The sequence below is a fragment of the Sphaeramia orbicularis genome, chromosome 24 (genome assembly GCF_902148855.1).
Source record: "Sphaeramia orbicularis chromosome 24, fSphaOr1.1, whole genome shotgun sequence".
Taxonomy (NCBI): domain Eukaryota; kingdom Metazoa; phylum Chordata; class Actinopteri; order Kurtiformes; family Apogonidae; genus Sphaeramia; species Sphaeramia orbicularis.
In genome coordinates, this window is record NC_043979.1 from 44,181,855 (window position 1) to 44,202,952 (window position 21,098).

The following is a 21,098-nucleotide window of genomic DNA, read 5'->3' on the forward strand; positions in this document are numbered from 1 at the left end:
TGTAAATATGCATCCCTTCCTCACATTCCAGCTGCCTGTCGTGTCTGTGTTCTGTATCTTCATTATGAATCATGAGAATAAGGCTATTAGTAACGGATGATTCACCCATGACTTTCACTTATCACAATACTGGTATAAAAAAAAAAAAAAGAAAAATCAAGTGCTCTATAATGTACTTGTTGAAACTGTTGAACTTTTGCAATTAGTCTGAAACTGCATGCACTTTTCTAAAGGATAGGAGTGAGTCAGTACTATTATTACTGTACTAAACTCTGTTTCTTCACTTCTGTGACGTTAAAAGACAAACAGGCAGCAGCAAGGGCAGCATGAAGAGTCTATATTAACCCTTTCATGCATAAATTATGAGAGTGTTAATCAAGATTTTTTTTCTTTATTCCTCTGTAGGGATTTAAAAAACAATTATGTTATTATTTTTTTTATGAAGCTATTTTTCATGGAGTTGCAAAAATGTGCATTTAATTTTTAAAACAATGAAATGTGTACAGGGTGGGGAAGCAAAATTTACAATGAACATTCAGTTGTTTTTTCTCAGCAGGCACTACGTCAATTGTTTTGAAACCAAACATATATTGATGTCATAATCATACCTAACACTATTATCCATACCTTTTCAGAAACTTTTGCCCATATGAGTAATCAGGAAAGCAAACGTCAAAGAGTGTGTGATTTGCTGAATGCACTCGTCACACCAAAGGAGATTTCAGAAATAGTTGGAGTGTCCATAAAGACTGTTTATAATGGAAAGAAGAGAATGACTATGAGCAAAACCATTACGAGAAAGTCTGGAAGATACTATTAAAGAAGAATGGGAGAAGTTGTCACCCCAATATTTGAGGAACACTTGCACAAGTTTCAGGAAGCGTGTGAAGGCAGTTATTGAGAAAGAAGGAGGACACATAGAATAAAAACATTTTCTATTATGTACATTTTCTTGTGGCAAATAAATTCTCATGACTTTCAATAAACTAATTGGTCATACACTGTCTTTCAATCCCTGCCTCAAAATATTGTAAATTTTGCTTCCCCACCCTGTACTGTGTGAAAACCTGTCCCACGTATCTCACTAAGATTCTCTTAATTCAAAAGAAATTTTTAAGAATGATCAGTTTTTCTAAGAGACTCCACTCATCTGCTCCTCTTTTCCAAAAATTCAATCTTCTCTCAGTTTTTGATGCGAACGTTTGCCAGACCTGTGTCTTCATGTACAAATATGTTCACTTAACTCACAGGTGTCAAACATAAGGCCCGTGGGCCAAAACTGGCCCACCAATGGTTCCAATCTGGCCCCTGGGATGAATTTGTGAAATGCAAAATACAGGGGTTGGACAAAATAATGGAAACACCTTAAAAAATCAACAAAATATACAGTCTACTCTCGTTATACCGCCAACTTCCGTTCACGGCCAAATTGGCGGTATAGCGAAAATGGCGTTACAACGGGTTGCGTCCATAATGTGCATGTCTTTACTATATGATGTCTGTGCTGCCTCCGTTAACCCGTTCTAATTGCGTTTCTAAATAAATCTTGATTCTGTTATGTTGTAAGGGATCGTTTAAAGTGGGGAAACATTTTAAGCATTATTATACGGTGTCGGGAAATGACACCCCATCATCTTGAGGCTTTGGCTTAATCCCACGTCCTCTTCCCGACATCCTGACCTACTGAGTGTTCTGCGATAAATGAACGGTGGACATTCCGTAGACCTACTCGTAGCTTGTCGCGATCAGCGTCTGGCGCGTTTGTTTCAGTGCATTGTTAAAATTTGTGTGTACTCGATGGCAATCATGCTGGCGGTATAACGGTCGGGAAATCAATGGTATAAGTGTTTGTGCATGGAACTGGGCTGGCGGATGGCGATAGGCGGAAATGGCGGTAGCTAATGGAATAATGCATTGGGGATTTTTGTGCAATGGTTTTGGTCGGCGGTGAGCGAAAATGGCGGTATAACAGCGGGCGGTTTAACGAGAGTAGACTGTAATTTAATATGGTGTAGGTCCGCCTTTTGCGGCAATTACAGCCTCAATTCTCCAAGGTATTGATTCATACAACTTGTGAATTGTTTCCAAAGGAATTTGAAGCCATTCTTCAGTTAGAATACCCTCCAACTCTTTTAGAGACGATGGCGGTGGAAATCGACGTCTTACTTGAATCTCTAAAACTGACCATAAATGCTCAATAATGTTGAGGTCTGGGGACTGTGCCGGCCATACGAGATGCTCAACTTCATTAGAATGTTCCTCATGCCATTCTTTAACAATTCTAGCTGTATGGATTGGGGCATTATCATCTTGAGGTGAAGGTGTTTCCATTATTTTGTCCAACCCCTGTATTATACTGAAGATATTAACAATCAATGACGTCATTATCATTTTAGTTCAGGTTCCACATACAGACAAATGTGATCTCAAGTGCAATACCATCATAATAACCTATAATGACAACGCCAAATTTTTCTCTTTAAGAATAAAAATGTAAAATTACATGAAAATGTTTACATTTAGTTACTATCCTTTCACCAAAAATGTGAATAAATTGAACATAAACAAAATGAAATGTCTTAAGAGAAGTAAATGTAATTGTACCAATATTCTGCCTGTTACTACATGTTTAGTGTATTTGTAGATCCACTATGTTGTAATAATGCAAATGTATGAATGATAAACTGAGGCATAATATTGTTAAAATTGCACTTGCATTTCTTGAGACATTTCAGGTTGTTTGTGTAATTCACATTTTTAATGAAACTTTGTAGATGTAAACACTTTCATAATGTAATTTTACTTTTTTTCACTGCAATTATTTTACTGGCCCACTTCACATCCTGTTAGGCTGAATGTGGCCTAATAGGAACTAAAATGAGTTTGACACCCCTGACTTTTCATTTCTTTACATCGTCTTCTGTTATTCACAACTCTCCGACACGATTTTCAAGCAAATTTTATCTTCCGTACTGCCGAACTTCAGTCTGTCAGTATTCTCTGAAATATGGTGGACCAAATCTGTGGAATAATCTGCAACCTGAACTTCAATCAACATCTACTTTATCATTGTTTAAAAAGCATCTGAAATGGACTTTAATTCATGAAAAAATGTAAGGCTGTATATCATTTGATTTGTATTTGATGATTTGTAATGTGGATTACATTTTTATTGTTTTTACTGTAGTTTATTATTTCAGTTATATTGTATTTTTTAATTATTTTTTTGGTGTATTGTTCATTTCGGGGGAGGTATTCATATAAGCTTTCTTTTTGGCTTCTAACCTCTCCTGCACAGTTTTGTTACTTGTTTGAATGTTGTTATTTTTTCTATTGCTTTTTGTATTTTGTGCAAATAAAAAAAAACAAACAAACAAACTATGAAATAAAAACATGAAATGCAGCTAATTTGAAGTTTTCTCACATTTTAACATACACTGCAAACAAAAAAGTTAGAGATATTTTTAAATTTTCTTACTTTTTTGTGTGTGAATTAAATTGAAACACATTTTTTAATGACCAGACACTGTTTTATTTACAAATGACAAAAAAAAACAACAACAAAAAAAGAAAAAAATATCCTTAACTTTTTATTTGTAGTGAACTCCAATACTAGTCACTTCATAGAGATAATATGCCAAAAAGAAAACAAACAAAAAAAACTTTTGTTGTTAACTACAGTCTAGTAACAATAACTAGGAACTGATTTACACCCAAACATGTCAGATTTGGTTTATCAAGAACAGCCAAGTTACAGTAATGTTATCAATTGTAGTGTTTTGTGTATTGTGTTGGCTGATATGAAACTAAAATAACAAAATCCATGAATACACAAGAGAACAGCTGTAGAATAACTGTCCACTGGAGTGACCACTGTGCATGAAACGGTCAATATTTCTACTGTCAAATGTTAAAAAATGACCTAAAATTAGCATCCTAGTGTTTAGAATAAAGAGCTAAGGTTCTGCCTAAGATGAAAATGTATTAGATTGTAAAGATATGAACTGAGTTTATTTCTGCGATGGGCTGGGGGTTTGTCACCACTAGAGGGAGTCTGGGGTGTCGTAAAGGTGGGGGGGGGGGGGGGGGGGGGGGGGGGCATGATAAATTCATGAGCCAGCATTTCCAGGGAGCCCAGTGAAAATATATTAGAAATTGTGAAAATTTTGTGTAAGCTCCGCAGTAAAATTAACGTTTGTGGAAATTACCAAAAATAGTCACTTGCCCAATACAGGGTTAAAGTTAGGGTTACATCATTGTTTTCTTTTGTACTTGTTTGTTTGATTTTTTTGGTAATTGTTATAATTGTTGTCTGTAAACATCAATCAAGATTTAAGTAAAAAAAAAAAAAAACACATTAAAGCTAAATCAAGTACTTTATCTCTATCTGTTGTGTCTGACCATGAAAATCAAAAAGTTAAATTCTTCTCATTAATGACTCCTTTGTATATTTTAAAATCTACAAATCTTTACATTTTAGGTCCTGTATTGGACATAAAACGAGGTTATTGGTTCAGTTTCAGTAGCTGTGTTTACACGAAAATCTAGCGTCCCTGCTTCTGAATTATGGCTCTTCCTGGAAAGAGAAATGTACAGAGAAATAGAGTGAAGGGAATGAGATGAAATAAGAGATCAAAGATGTTCCAGAGGGACACACTAATACACACCCCCTCCCGCTTCCATTCCATCTGAATATTTTATGACTTATTGATTATGTGCGTCTTTATGGTCGCTAATGCCTAAATCCTAACTAAAGGCTCTTAAAGGAATCAAAGGTTTATATTAAAGGTATATATTTGTTCTGAAGTGAGAAGTGGGATAGAAGCTAAATGAAGTGATCTATTTTAACGCCTGAGGATTCATTTCCAAATGCTCATATTAACTTTTGTAACAGTTTTTTTTTTTTTTTTTTCTCCTGGATCAGTATAGCTCTGAGCAGCAGACGAGGGCTTTAATTCTTATCCTTAAATATTACAACTGCCCTAATAAAAAAAAAACAAAAACAAAAAATAAAAAAAAACACATACTATACCTACAGTATATACATACCTATACTGTATATATCCTTATATGCTGTATATATTTCTTTTATCTGTATTATAGAGTTAGCTTTTTGTACATTTTAGTAGTATTTAATAGTATTTGTATATTTGAATATTTTATCTTTGTAGTTTTTGTATATTGCCAATAAGTTTCAGTACATATATTCAGTAGAATTTTGTGTGATAATTTTAATAGTCTTTTTGTACGTTAAGTGTTTGCTGCTAAACGGAAACAAAGCTGCTTGACTGATTTTTCACTGTCCCTGTAACAGTGACAGTAAATGTTATTCTATTCTATTCTATTCTGTTTTACAGCGTCTATTCTCTTCCATTCGATTCTGTTTTCCAGTGTCTATTATTTTCTATTCTATTCTGTTTTACGGCTTCTATTCTGCTCAGTTGCATTCCTTCTATTCTATTCTATTCTATTCTATTCTATTCTATTCTATTCTATTCTATTCTATTCTATTCTATTCAGTTTTACGGCATCTATTCTTTTTTATTCTATTCTATTTTATGCTATTCTATTCTGTTGTTTTACGGTGTCTATTCTATTCTGTTCTGTTGCGTTCCTTCTATTCTATTCTATTCTATTCTATTCTATTCTATTCTATTCTATTCTATTCTATTCTGTTTTATGGCATCTATTCTATTCTATTCTATTCTGTTTTATGGCTTCTATTCTATTCTATTCTATTCTGCTTTATGGCATCTATTCTATTCTATTCTGTTTTATGGCATCTATTCTATTCTATTTTGCAGTGTCTATTCTATTCTATTCTATTCTATTTTATGGCATCTATTCTATTCTATTCTATTCTATTCTATTCTGTTTTATGGCATCTATTATATCCTATTCTATTTTGCAGCGTCTATTCTATTCTATTCTATTCTATTCTATTCTATTCTATTCTATTCTATTCTATTCTATTCTATTCTATTTTATGGCATCTATTCTATTCTATTCTATTCTATTTTATGGCATCTATTCTATTCTATTTTGCAGCGTCTATTCTATTCTATTCTATTCTATTCTATTCTATTCTATTCTATTCTATTTTATGGCATCTATTCTATTCTATTCTATTCTATTTTATGGCATCTATTCTATTCTATTCTATTCTATTCTATTCTATTCTATTCTATTCTATTTTATGGCATCTATTCTATTCTATTCTATTCTATTCTATTCTGTTTTATGGCATCTATTCTATTCTATTCTATTCTATGTGGCCTGGATCCCAGGGTAGAACACCAGTGGCGCATCAGTGACTCCCAGTCGTATTAACTCCGGCGTAGTCGTATTGAACGTAGCTCCGTTTCTTTTCCCGTCCTTGTTCGCAGATCTCCGACGCCCTCATCAAGCGGGTAACGTCATCTCAGGACCAGTGGGTGAAAGGAGCCCTGGAGCCAAAAGTCGGACCTGAATTTGACCTCACCCTCAACACCGACTCCCTCCTCCAAACCATCCTGCTGCTAGACTTCTGCCAGGGCAAAGGTAACCCCCACCCCCCCCACCCCCCTAGACGCTCCTTTTAATGCATAACCTACTGTATTATGTCTGCAGGTGGAAATATTTACATAAAGGCTCTGACACTCACACTCTGTCCTTTCACTGGTGCTTGAAACATCCTTTTTTACAGCTTCATGTGAGTCCTACAGCTGATCTGTGTTTCAGGATCCAAAAATGGGCCATGGAGACGTCAGCAAGTATAGACATAGATACAGATGGATTTTATTTTGAACAAAAGTAGGCAAAAGAAATTCCAGATTTACAAGGACACTCCAATATATGGAAATAAATCAACTAAAAAAGAAAACAAATATCACACAAATGTTTAACAGTTTCCTTGTGGTTCTTTAACAATATTTAATGTTCAAAAAGGAGCAGGAAGAAGTCAAGATTATATTATCTAAGCCCAGTTTTATATGATTTAGTTAATCCGCTCACACAGGGGTTCCCAAAGCGGGGTATGTGTTCCCCCAGGGGTACTTGGAAGAAGCCCAGGGGGTACTTGAAATTAAAAAAAAAAACAAAAAAACATTAACCCTTTCATGCATGAATTATGATTACCAAAATAAAGATTTTTTACCTGAATGTTTTTATTCCTCTTTAGGCATGAAAAAAACAATGTGATTGAAATTTCTTTATGAAACTATTTTTCATGGAGTTACAAAAATGTCCCCTCAGCTGGACACCATGCATTTAATTTTTGAAGCAAAGAAACATGTATTTACTGACATACTGTGTGAAAACTATGAAATAAAATAATTTTTAATGCTGTGAATCTGATGTTTCCTCACATTTTTAACATACTATAATACTAGCTATTACTCAATCAGATAATATGCAACAACAACAACAACAAAAAAAAACAACAACAACTTTTTGTTTTAAAAGAAATTTAAATTACAGTCTAATAACAATTAGCAATTGATTTAGACTCAAATATGTTACTGCAGATCAGGTTTAGCAAGAACAGGAACAGTAACGGTATGAATTGTAATGTATGGGGTGTTGCATAAATGTCCACTGTGTTGGTTGATATGCAAGTAAAACAACAAAATTCATGAATATACAATAGAACAGCTGTAGAATAACTGTCCACTGTAGTGACCACTATGCATGAAAGGGTTAAATGAGTCATCATGTACCAAATACTAAATAAATAAAGAAAATTAATGCTGAAATATAAAACACAATAAATACATTTGAATAATAGTTTTCTTGTCAGTCATCTTGTTTAACCCTTTCATGCATGAATTACGAGAACCTTAGTCAATATTTTTTTCTTGAGCGTTTTTATTTCTCTTTAGGCATGAAAAAAACAACGCAATTGATTTTTTTTTTTTTTTAATGAATATTTTTCGTGAAGTTACAAAAATGTCCACTCAGCTGGACACCATGCGTTTAATTTTTGAAGCAAAGAAACATGTATTTAAAACTCATCAGAAGGTGATTTACTGTGTGAAAACTATGAAATAAAAATATTTGTAATGCCGCTAATCTGACGTTTTCTCACATTTTATCATACTCTTATACTAGTCATTACTCATTTCATGAAGATAACGTGCTCCTGAGACCCAGGAAATTGACAATTTTAGCTTTTTTTTTTACATTGAAAAATTGTCTTGGAATCTGCATAATGCAAGTTTTTTCAGATACATTTTAAAAATCATTTTTATTTATTTATTGATTTTTTTTTAAATTCAATTTTTCAATTCAATTTTATTTGTATAGCCCAATATCACAACAAGGTTATCTCAAAGGGCTTTACAGAGTCAGTTGGTCTTCGGAAGTGGAATTTCCTTTGCAATGGACAGCATTTAAGTTAAACTGTCAAACTTTTGTCCCCTATAGAGGACAAAATGCATTGCTGGGTCTCAGGAGGATATGCAAAAAAAAAAAAAATTCATAAAACTGTTAATTACAGTCTAATAACAATTAGCAACTGACTTCCACTAAACCATGTCACTGCAGATCAGGTTTATCATGAGCAGCAAAGTTACAATAATTGTATGAACTGCAGTGTTTGGGATGGTGCATAAGCGTCCATTGTGTTGGCTGATATGGAACTAAAACAACAAAACCCATAAATATACAAGTGTGGAATAACTGTACACTGTAGTGACCACTATGCATGAAAGGGTTAAGCTTTGCTAACATTTTAAGAACATTTCTATTTTATATTATTCAAAATGAGTTTATGTACAAGGTGGGGAAGCAAAATTTACAATGAACATTTAGTTGTTTTTTCTCAGCAGGCACTACGTAAATTGTTTTGAAACCAAACATATACTGATGTCATAATCATACCTAACACTATTATCCATACCTTTTCAGAAACTTTTGCCCATATGAGTAATCAGGAAAGCAAACGTCAAAGAGTGTGTGATTTGCTGAATGCACTCATCACACCAAAGGAGATTTCAAAAATAGTTGGAGTGTCAATAAAGACTGTTTATAATGGAAAGAAGAGAATGACTATGAGCAAAACTATTACCAGAAAGTCTGGAAGATACTATTAAAGAAGAATGGGAGAAGTTGTCACCCCAATATTTGAGGAACACTTGCACAAGTTTCAGGAAGCGTGTGAAAGCAGTTATTGTGAAAGAAGGAGGACACATAGAATAAAAACATTTTCTATTATGTCCATTTTCTTGTGGCAAATAAATTCTCATGACTTTCAATAAACTAATTGGTCATACACTGTCTTTCAATCCCTGCCTCAAAATATTGTAAATTTTGCTTCCCCACCCTGTAAGTAGATAAGTAATCAAGTTTTGTTGATAAGATAAGATAAGATAAGAAATCCTTTATTTGTCCCACAATGGGGAAATTCCAGTGTTGCAACACTCATTATAGGACAGTGCAGAAAAAGTTCACACAGAAGGATTTAAAATAAATAAATAAATAAATAAAGATGTGCATGCATTAAAAGTATGTACAATGAAAGGTTCATTTATTAATTAATGGCCTATTTATTTATTTTTCTGGTCAATGAAAGAGGGCACTTTTGCACACAAAATTTACTTAAAAAAAAAAAAAAGTATATGTATTACAGTTGAATATTTGTTGTTTGTTTACAAAGCCAAAAGTGTGCAATCTGCAGTGTCATAGGTATGTCAAAAATTTTTTTACATAGTTTTTCATTTTTAACTTTTTTTTTTTTGTATTTCAACTTGAGCCATAAACACTAAACACCAAATTCTCGATAACTGTCATATTTATATTTTTAAATGATATTTTACATGACAATATAACAATAAACAAAGGTGTGAGAGCTACTAAGCTATGCTTCTTCTCACTCCTTTATGAACATGACTCTTTTTCTCTTTTTCTTTATTTGTGTGTATTATTATTTTTTGCTTCCTTGAATTTTCATTTCTATATTATGTGGTGCAAAGAAGTCAATTAGTAGCAATCAGGAAGCTTGTACCATTTCCATATTCGAAATAAATCAATAAAAAAAAAAACATAAGGTAGCCTCAGAAATTACACCAAGTAGAACACTTAAGGGTTAATAATAGTTCAAAGAGCCTCTATAATGATAATATTCAAGAAACCTTCAAACTTATCTATAACGTGCTACACCGTACTAATCATATACTGTAATCATGCCTAATTAACAACCTCTTTACTGTATATAGGTCATCTTTTCTTCCTGTTATCACTGTTCTCATATCTTTGTTCTGGCCTAGAAAATATCTCTTAATTATACGTCTACTTAACCTACAGTGTAAACATCATGTACTTCCTGCCTTTAGAGATTCCTTCAAGATGAAGAACAATATACGCAGCTGATTAGATATTCATTGGCTGTTGCTACCCAGCAACCAGTTAACGTGCATGAGTAAACACAGCTCCCTTAATATTCCTTCTGCTGCAGTAGCACACATTACCCAGATGTAATGTTAATGTGCATTAAATATGTAATCAGCTGGATGCATATTTTATTTCTGCATTGCTCCAGTGAGGCAGTAAAGATCAGTTCTGCAGATGTGGATTTAAAACGCTAAAATGAAGCATGAATGAAGCATTAAACTTTACATCATTTTAACCCATACAGACCAAGTGCTTCTATCGTGGTAGTTCCCAAATGAATTTTCTCTATATTTAACAATTTCTTAACTGATTTATCACCATTTATTGTAATATTATTGTATTTATTTTGCATTTTTTTCCATAAAAATCACATCTTTTCCTACATTTAATTTGCTGAGCATGTAAATGGTCATAAAAGCTCAGAGTAAAGTTGAGGGTTATTTTTTAAGAAATGGAGAAAACTGAAGAAAAAGTGACGTTTTCAGTAAAGAAATCATTAACTGAACATATAAACAATTGTCTCCATCCACTGTCATTGATCCAACTCCATGGGTTTTACTGGTGAATCGATAGTCGCTTTTCCATTGACCCTCAAATTGCGTGAATGTAACTCACATAAAAATTTACCTAATGGAAAAACGACTATTTCGCCAAAACTATTGTTTTTTGATGAAAAATTTTTGCGCTGGCAAGAGTTGTTTTTTTGCACGTAGCGCAATTGGTATATCCTGCAAAACTGCAATGGAAAGACCTTTTTCTGCAACTAGAGTCACATGAATAAAAAATCCTGGATGTTGACGGAAGTTACAGCAAGTGAAGAATAAGAGTTTTAAAAGAAACATGGACAAACCAGGAAACCCAATCATTTTTTAATTTAGTATGCGATCGAGGGGTAATATATATATGATGAATATCTCTGTAAATCAACACGATTTTCATGTTCGTTGCCATGTTTATGCAATGACTTCTCATGTCATTTTGCGATAATAAATAAACAAATCATCACATTTGTAATTTAATGGAAAAAAAAGACATTGCTCACTTCTGTTTTTTCGACATTTAGTAAATATCGGTAAAGTTTTGTGCATATGTCCAATGGAAAAGTGACAAATGTTGTAGAAGATGACTGTATTTCCATGGTAACTATGAAGCCTCTGAACGTCCAAATGAGTCATATCTGATGACCATGAAAAGATGAATAATTGTATTTTACACCAATTATTTACATGTATTGATAGGATTAGTGGATCACCAGGTGTTAAACAGTTTAGATCAGTGGATGGTTTTGGTCACCGGTGGATGTTTGGGTCTTTATTTCTTAAAGGGTCATATTTCTCTAAACCCACTTTTATTAGTCTTTGGTTCATTTATTTGTGTATTTGGACCCTAATAGTTCATACAGTTTGAATTTGAACCCTCCAGGTGCTGCAAAGCTATCTTTATATTCATTTTGGCAAAAATCAGGTGGATTTCTACAACCTGTTTGAATTCCAGCTTAATTTGTTACATTTTATAACTAGTTACATCACGACATTTGCACATATAAGGTCAAGACTTGTGATGAACATTTCTCAGAGTACGACATAATTGTTTATCAGCAGCAGCGGTTATAGTCCATACTGAAAATATGTCCAAACTTTGAGACAGTTACCTTAAATGTTCAGTTGTTGTTCGCACAGGACAGAACAGCACAACCAACAACCTGAAGGGGGCGGAGCCAGAAGTGGCTCATGTGCATTTAAAGGGCCAGTGCTCCAAACCACCTTTCTGGTGTCATTACTCAGAAATAGGGTTGAAGATGGACCTCTGGAGTTGAATGAATGAAGAATTCAGACCCAAGCAGAGCATTTACAGTTTATGGAGACCACAGGGAAATGTTGGAAAATGAAGAATTCCATTTAAAAAAAAGCAAAATATCACTCCTTTAAATGATAGTTTGTAAATGTAAATATTTTTACAGTACAATGCTATTTTTTTCACAGTAAATCACAAAGAAAATTTTAGATATGTCATTAGTTATAGGTTATTATACTATTTTACTTAACTCATTAAGACCCAGTGTGACTTTTGTGGCACTTCCAGAATGAGTTTTTGTCTGTATTTAATCTTTCTTAAGTGATTTACAGTTTATGTAGACCACAGGGGAATGTTTAAAAATGCATAATTTCATTTTTTTTAAAAAGCAAAATATCTTTCCTTTAAATGATAGTTTGTAAATGTAAATATTTTCACAGTACAATATTATTTTTTCCACATTAAACCAAGAAAAAAATTTAGAGTTGTCATTATTTATAGGTTATTATACTATTTTACTTAACCCATTAAGACCCAGTGTCACTTTTGTGGCAGTTCCAGAATGAATTTTTCTCTGTATTTTACTTTTCTTAAGTGATTTACACTTTATGTAGACCACAGGGAAATGTTTAAAAATGCATAATTCCATTTAAGAAAAGCAAAATATCTTTCCTTTAATAGATAGTTTGTAAATGTAAATATTTTCACAGTATACAATGTTATTTTTTTCACATTAAACCACAAAGAAAATTTAGATATGTCATTAGTTATAGGTTATTATACTATTTTACTTAATTCATAAAGACCCAGTGTGACTTTTGTGGCAGTTCTAGAATGAATTTTTCTCTGTATTTAACCTTTCTTAAGTGATTTACAGTTTATGTAGACCACAGGGAAGTGTTTAAAAATGCATAATTTCATTTAAAAAAGCAAAATATCACTCCTTTAAGATTAGAAAGTTGCAAGTATATTCTCTAAACTTACATATTCATTAAAGCATGTGCGTTATAATCATCATATGAGTAATCAAAACCTCTTAAACCACAGATCGTCCACACATAATGGGTTCATAATGTCCTTAAAATACCCTCATATGGAGCCACTTCAGTAAACTTGGAGAGACATCGGAAAATAACTTTCATGACCGAGTTCTGGAGGTGACGGCCCAGGTTGAACTGTGCTGGAATTAGGAGTTGAACATATTGAGTTTCCGTCAGACTGATGTGAAAGGCTTTGATCGTCCCTGCTTTGTTCTTCGGGGGCCGATGCCACGAAGCTCATTTCTGTGTTTCTGCACCTTCACATCGCACTGATCATCCAGAGCAAAGCAACGGAGTTTAAAGACAGACCATCCGATTTGATGTCTTTGAATTCTAGTCTTTGACATTGCCGGCAGAACCGTCACTTTATTCTCATCATCACAGGTTCTCTGTCGCTCTGAATGTGTTCCGCTGCACGTTCTTAATGAAGCTGTAATCTGTTATTGTTTAGGACTATGACAAGAAGCCACATTCAGGCGTTATCATCCTATTCAATCCAGTGCTGACTCTGCTACTAACTGGAATATTTTAATGTTTAGTTGCAAGTTGATGCTTGAGGTTTAGATTAAAGGAAGATAAATATAGAGGAAAGAGTTTATTATAATAATTCTAGCTGTGTTTGGAATCACATGCTGAATACTTTGTTCTAAACATGATCTGACTGAAGAAAACAACTTCTAACCCTTTTAGGTGCTGGAGATCTAAAAAATAAATGAAAAAAAAAAAAAAAAAAAAAATTAAATCATAATATCAACATTTTAAAGATCTTGGAAGTGTTTAGAGATACAGCCAAATGAGGAAAATATTGGGTCTGTTATGTTTTTTGGCACCGGAGCTTTTTTTTCCCCAAAAAATATTAAATTATGATATAAAAAATGTCAAAAAGATGTAGTTTGGAAGTGTTTAGAGATGAAGTCCTACTGCAAAGGAGAAAAATACTGGGCATGATCCAAAGTTTCTGATGGGAGTAAATATACTAATCTAATTTGCATATTGTGATGTCACATGGTGGCAGCCATGCTGGTTTGTTTAACTTTTAGTAAAATTGAACTTTGAAAATATTTACATGGAAGTTTTCTTTGTGTTTTTGTTTTTTCGTCATCTTATCCTTAAAGCTGCGTATGATTTTCATCACCAATTTTTCATCAAATCTATAAAACGCGAGTCATAGCCTAAGTATCAAGAATCTGTAAGCCTTTCCGTGATTACGCACCTGAATCTCTTCCAATTTCGAAGTGTACTCCACCATAAACACTCAGTTTGTTTACAAACAGAACTGGTAGATCACTCGAGCATTTTCGGAAATTTGTTGTGACATGCACTGTGGGAAGCGCAGTTCCACACAGTCGCAGTAGCAGCAACAACAAACATGTCGACCAAGCGAAAGCTGCTGCATGGAACTCCGCTTCCCACAGTGCATGTCGTGACAAATTTCCGAAAATGCCCAAGTGACCTACCGGCTCTGTTTGTAAACACATGAATTGTTTATGGTGGAGTACACTTCGAAATTGTTCATCGTGAGGGTAGAGATTCAGATGCATAATCACGGAAAGATTAATGAGTTCATGATATTTAGGCTATGACTTGGGTTTTACAGATTTGATGAAAAATTGGGGACGGAAGTCATACACAGCTTAAGGATAAGATGACAAAAAACCAAAAACACAAAGAAAACTTCCATGTAAATATGTTCAAAGTTAAATTTTACCAAAAGTTACGCAGTTCAATATGGCCGCCATCATGTGATGTCACAATATGCAAATTAGATGAGGAAATTTACTCTGATCATAAACTTTGGATCATGCCCAATATTTTGCTCCGTTACAGTATGACTTTATCTCTAACCACTTCCAAACTACAGCTTTTTGACATTTTTTATATCAAAATGAAAAATTGATGACAAAACTCATACGCAGCTTTAAAATAAATGAACTTAAACATAAGTAGACAGTAAAATGCAATCAGTTTTAGTATCTTTTTATCCAAGCAGCAGAGTAGACAAATCTGTCCTTATCCAAACTAAAACTAAATCAGCTTTACTTACTTATTAACCCTTTCATGCATAGTGGTCACTACAGTGGACAATTATTCTACAGCTGATCTCTTGTATATTTATGGATTTTGTTTTAGTTTCATATCTGCCAACACATGCATCATCTCATACACTACAACCGATAACATTACTGGAACTTTGCTGTTCTTGATCAACCTGATCTAACATGTTTAAGTGTAAATCAATTGCTTGTTACCGTTATTAGACTGTAATTAACAACAGAATTTTATTTATTTATTTATTTTTTACATATTATCTCCATGAAGTGAGTAATGACTTGTATTAGAGTTTGTTAAAATGTGAGAAAACATCAGATTAACAGCAATAAAATGTTCTTATTTCATAGTTTTCACACAGTATATCAGTAAATACTTGTTTTGTTTGCTTTCTTTGGTGTCCAGTTTAGTGGACGTTTTTGCAACTGTATGGAAAATAGCTTTATAAAAAAATGCCTAAAGAGAAATAAAAACACTCAGGAAAAAAAAAAAATCTTAAGGTTCTTATAATTCATGCATGAAAGGGTTAAACCTGCTCGGGACCACGCCCTTAAACTGGATTTTCTTCTTTACTTTGAATAGAAACATGCCCTGAAGTGTTGTTAGGATTGAAGGGGCACATGTCTGCCATCTACTGGTGGGAGGTGGTAACAAGATTTGATAACTATCTGGAGTTGTGGTCTGTTTCAGTCAGTTATGTTGCTTGTCACAATATTGCGATTTTGGCACGTAAAGGGTTAATACATGCACAAGTAAAGCAACTCTTTTACTGCAATCTTTGCTTGAAGGGAAAGTTCATTTTAGCTCATAATGTTGCTCCTCGCATTCATTTTGCATGAATTTGATTCGGTGGTTTCCAATCCTAAACCGTTTCATCAGTAGGGAAAACATGTGGGTATGAACTGTCACATCCTTAACCCTCCGGTATCCCGTCCACCAAGGCCCTTATTAAGCACCAAGTGTGCCTGTTTGGCACACTTGTGGAATAATGTCAAAAAAATGTTCATACAGTTTGTTTTTAATTCTTTTACACTTTTTTCTATTTCATCAACTTGAGCCGTAATTAAAAATACCAAATACTCAATAATTGTCACATTTTTTTAACCCTTTAAATGCTGTGTTTGTAATGTAAACAAACCAGTTTTTTTGGATGCAAAAAACACAAAAAATTAATTCTTTTCAATACACTACATAAAAAGTGGATCACATATTTGATTTTTTTCATCCTGGCATATGTCAATGATTAACTCCAACATTGGTTAATTTACATTATTATTTTTGGCGCTAGATCAAATGTTCAAAAATACTAGCATCTGTCACCAAGTGTGCGTAAAATGCACACCTATAAATCAAACTATTAAATATTATATATTGATTGATTTTTCTGCACTAATTTGATTTTATTTTTGTAAATCCAGGTCAGCCCTAATCATACATATTGAATGGAAGAAATGGTGCGTTTTAGGCACACTTGGGAGACAGGTGCTAGTCTAGTAATTTTCTTTTGTTTACAATGTGCAAATTTTAGTTGGTGGCCAGAATTTTAAAGATCATGCACAAATGAACAACTTTTGAATTCTAACCTTATTTAAATTTTGAAAAATAATATGAAGTTTTTTAACCTGAAGTGCAGTGTGCCTAAAAGGCGCACCTGGATACTGGAGGGTTAAAATAATAATTTATGACTCTGTTATGAAACTTTTGTCGGATTTTACTTGGATTATTACTAAGCAAATTATTTAAGATCTTTCCAAGTGGTGTTAAAATGTTTAATTCATAATGACTGCACCCAAAAATAGGTATTATATGGAGAAACTCACACATTTTTTTGAGTAACATATAATATTTTATCCCTCCGTCACTTGTCAGATGGACATATTCAGCTACTAAGTGATTTCTAAAGCGATCCATTTCTATCTCTCCTGTTGTTCCACTGTCACTACAAACTGTTTTGCACTGTCTTCTGCCCCTGTAATCCTGTATTAAAACACCCAAACCGACGTGACATTTCCAGATGTGCAGGAGAGTCCGTTATTGAAACAAATGCAGGCAGCAGACAGTGGTGAGGCTGAGATGGAGACAGAGAGCCCAGGAGGTATTTCAGACATACTATTTCTCACAATAAACCTCTGTTTTCCCTCCTTGAGTTTATTTTTATCACTCCCTCCCTCCTCCTCCTCCTCCTCCTCCTCCTCTTCCCTCGGTCCCGACAGCCCTCACGATCATCCTGGTTGGAAACTCACCTGTGTTTTTCGTCCCACAGCGTCTCTCTGGTCTCTTTCCTCTGCACGTTTTATTGTTTTCCAGTTCTTCTCCATTGAGCAGCGCATCTGCAGAATTAAGCTGGCTTTACTACAATGGAAAAGGCATTTGTAGCCCACAGTACTGCTTTCTTCCTCATGCTTTTCAGTGTAAATATTAATGTTCCTTCTGTCTAATAGACGTGGTGCTACTTCATTCAGTTGCCAGACAGTGGTGGAATGGATACACAACAGTACATAAAGCACTTCAAATGAGCTCCATATTAAACAGAACATCAGGTAGAATTGTCATACACTGACACAGACCATTTTACTGCACGACAGCATATTTTCCAAACACTTTGCTGTAAATAGTTGCGTATTAAATATATGATTATGTATTAAGTTGAAGTTTTGGATGCACTACTTTGACGGTGTACTTTTACATAAATATAGTCCAGGGGTGTCAAATATACGTAATTTACTCAGACGATGCTAATTCAAGGGTGTCTTAATCAAGTTTTACTTCCGATCTCCAAAATTTTAACAATATTCGGCTTGTTTTTAAATGTTTTGTGTATTTGTACACTGAACAAAAATATAAATGCCACACTTTTGTTTTTGCTCCCATTTTTCATGAGCTGAACTCAAAGATCTAAAACTTTTTCTGTGTACACATAAGGTTTATTTCTCTCAAATGTTGTTCACAAATCTGTCTAAATTTGTGTTAGTGAACACTTCTTCTTTGCTGAGATAATCCATCCACCTCACAGGTGTGGCATATCAAGATGCTGATTAGACAGCAGGATTTTTGCACAGGTGTGCCTTAGGCTGGACACAATAAAAGGCCACTCTAAAATGTGCAGTTTTATCACACAGCACAATACCACAGATGTCACAAGTTTTGAGGGAATATGCACTGGTCATGCTGGCTTCAGGAATCTCCACCAGAGCTTTTGCCTGTGAACTGAATGTTCATTTCTCTACCATAAGCCATCTCCAAAGCTGTTTCAGAGAATTCATGAAGAAGACTGTGCGAGGAAAATGGTGGTCACACCAAATACTGACTGGTTTTCTGACCCCCCTGGACCACCCAATACAGTAAAAGTGCACATTTTAGAGTGGCCTTTTATTGTGGCCAGCCTAAGTCACACCTGTGCAATAATCCTGCTGTCTAATCAGCATCTTGATATGCCACAGCTGTGAAGTGGATGGATTATCTCAGCAAAGGACAAAGGAGAAGTGCTCACTAACACAGATTTAGACAAATTTATGAACAATATTTGAGAGAAATAGGCCTTTTGTGTTCGTAGAAAAAGTTTTAGATTGTTGAGTTCAGCTCATGAAAAATGGGAGCAAAAACAAAAGTGGGGCATTTATATTTTTGTTCAGTGTAGATGCACTGTGATCTGTAAGTTGCAATGCACATGTGTAAATGAGAAGATGAGGCATAATATTGTTAAAACTGCACTTATTAAGAAATTTCAGTTTGTTCGTGGTTATTGACATTTTTTGTGAAAATACAGTTGATAAAGTAAATATATTTATACGTAAATTTCTTTTTTTTGCGATAAAAGAGGAAAATTTGGAGTTGTCATTATTATTATGGTTCTTCTTCTTCTTCTTCTTCTTATTATTATTATTATTATTATTATTATTATTATTATTATTATTACTACTACTACTACACTGAGTTACAAAAAAATGTTTTTTGCAAGTTGTCTAGGTTTTTTCAACTGAATTAGGACAATTTTGCACCGCTAAATCCAAAATTGACATCTGTTTTTCTCAATCAGGTCAGGGTTTTTTGCTAATTTGATTTGGAAAAATTTGATCTTCTCACAAAATATAGTAATTAATACCAACATAAGATTGGTAAGCACACTTTATGAAACTTGTGGCTTGATTCCTGTTAGGTCCAGTGGTGTATTCAGCGCAGATGTAGCAGAATACGTCAGGCTTATTTTTGCAAGATCTTCTAGTCAAAGCCATTTCATTCACCTGTAATATTAAAAAAAACATTCATCATAAATTGGCAAAAGTAAAATCTTCAGAACTCGTTTATTGCAAGAAATATGAAAGAATTTTGTATCATATGATGTGAAAATGCCCATAAATGTAAGCAAAAATGTTAAAAAGCCAATATGTAGCATAGTTCAGAAAATTGACCTGATTGAGCAAAATTAATGTGATTTTTGGATTCAGCACACCAAAATTATCCTTAATCAGCTCAAAAAACTGAAACAGTAAATTTGTTGTTGACCAGTGTAATTATTTACTAGTAAGTATCAGTCATGTTATGGCATAGTGTATGGATATGATTAGACGAGGAAGGTTATTATTGTTATTAATTATGTAAGGAGAAGGGGTGGGAGTTTATAAGTTGTACTTCTTCTCACTCCTTTTCGAATATGTATTATATGACTTATGTTTAAGTGCTTTGTTTATTTATTAGCATGTAGCATAGTTCAGAAAGTTGACCCGATTGAGCAAAATTAATGTGATTTTTGGATTCAGCACACCAAAATTATACTGAATCAGCTCAAAAAACTGAAACAATACATTTGTTGTTGACCAGTGTTATTTTACTTGAGATTATATTGGTCTGAACCTGAATTAAAATGAGTTCGACAGCCTTGACTGTGGAATTTTTGCACTAAATTCATTCCACGGGTCGGATCGGAATCTTTAGCGGGCTGCATTTGACCCCCGGGCCGCATGTTTGAGACCCCTGCAGTAGACGTATTGTTAAACGTATAAAAATAAATGTGCTCAAATGGAACTGGATTACAAAAAGCCACAGTATTCCACAGCAAATAATGTCAGTAAACTGTCTTGGTGCAGGAATCAAAGACTTACTTTGGGCTGCATATGCTGTCAGAAGTGTTACAGTTAAACCTCTACAGGCTGAATGTAAAAACGTGTCTTTTCTGATCCCTCTCTTGTGACTGCTGCCTTTCCCTCGTGTTGTCATCACTACCGTTGTTCTTGTTCTGACACCAGTTGACAAAAAAAAAAAAAAGATTTTATTATCCTGAAAATCTTGTCAGAGTAAATCTTCACTTCTCATGTGTTCATTGTTTCTTGTTTATCCTTCAGTGCAGTTTTGTTTTACACGATGGCTCCAACATCAGAGTCAGATATACAGCGTTTTGATAGGAGGTTTTCTTAATTTTCTTAAAAGGAGGCCGATAATCCCTACTTGTTTTAAGCTGCTGACTCACTATAAACATCTGGCTTTTAATATGGGAGTAAGCACCTTAGGAGAAAACATGAAACACTCCAAAGACTTTAATGTTGTGGGAGGGTTTTTTGGGAGTAGATTAGCAAAGTAGAGCACAAAATGGTCACTAGATACTTTGTTTAATACACTATGTGGACAAAAGTATTGGGACACGTTGCATTCAGGTGTTTCTTTTCTAACAGGGGTCTGGGATACAACACAATAATGACAAATGTCAGAATATAGTTAATATTGGGATAAATATCATTACACTGGCTATTTTTTTTTTTTTTTTAATTATCATTGATCCCAAAATGCCTCAGAGATGGTTTTGACTTAATTTCTCTCAACATTGATTTTGTTTTGTTTGTTTTTTTAATCTAT

At 33.9% G+C, this 21,098-nt stretch overlaps 1 protein-coding gene across 2 annotated transcripts in view; it reads left to right on the forward strand.

Moving 5' to 3' along the window:
• The window catches only part of trim67 (tripartite motif containing 67), a 162,970-nt gene that overhangs the window by 114,544 nt on the left and 27,328 nt on the right, over nucleotides 1-21,098 (forward strand). The window contains exons 5-6 of one of the 2 annotated variants that reach the window (XM_030129112.1): nucleotides 6,387-6,540; nucleotides 17,266-17,346. In XM_030129112.1, coding sequence (XP_029984972.1) covers nucleotides 6,387-6,540; nucleotides 17,266-17,346 — 235 coding nt within the window. The remainder of the gene's footprint in view (nucleotides 1-6,386; nucleotides 6,541-17,265; nucleotides 17,347-21,098) is intronic. The other variant, XM_030129113.1, reaches the window with a different exon arrangement.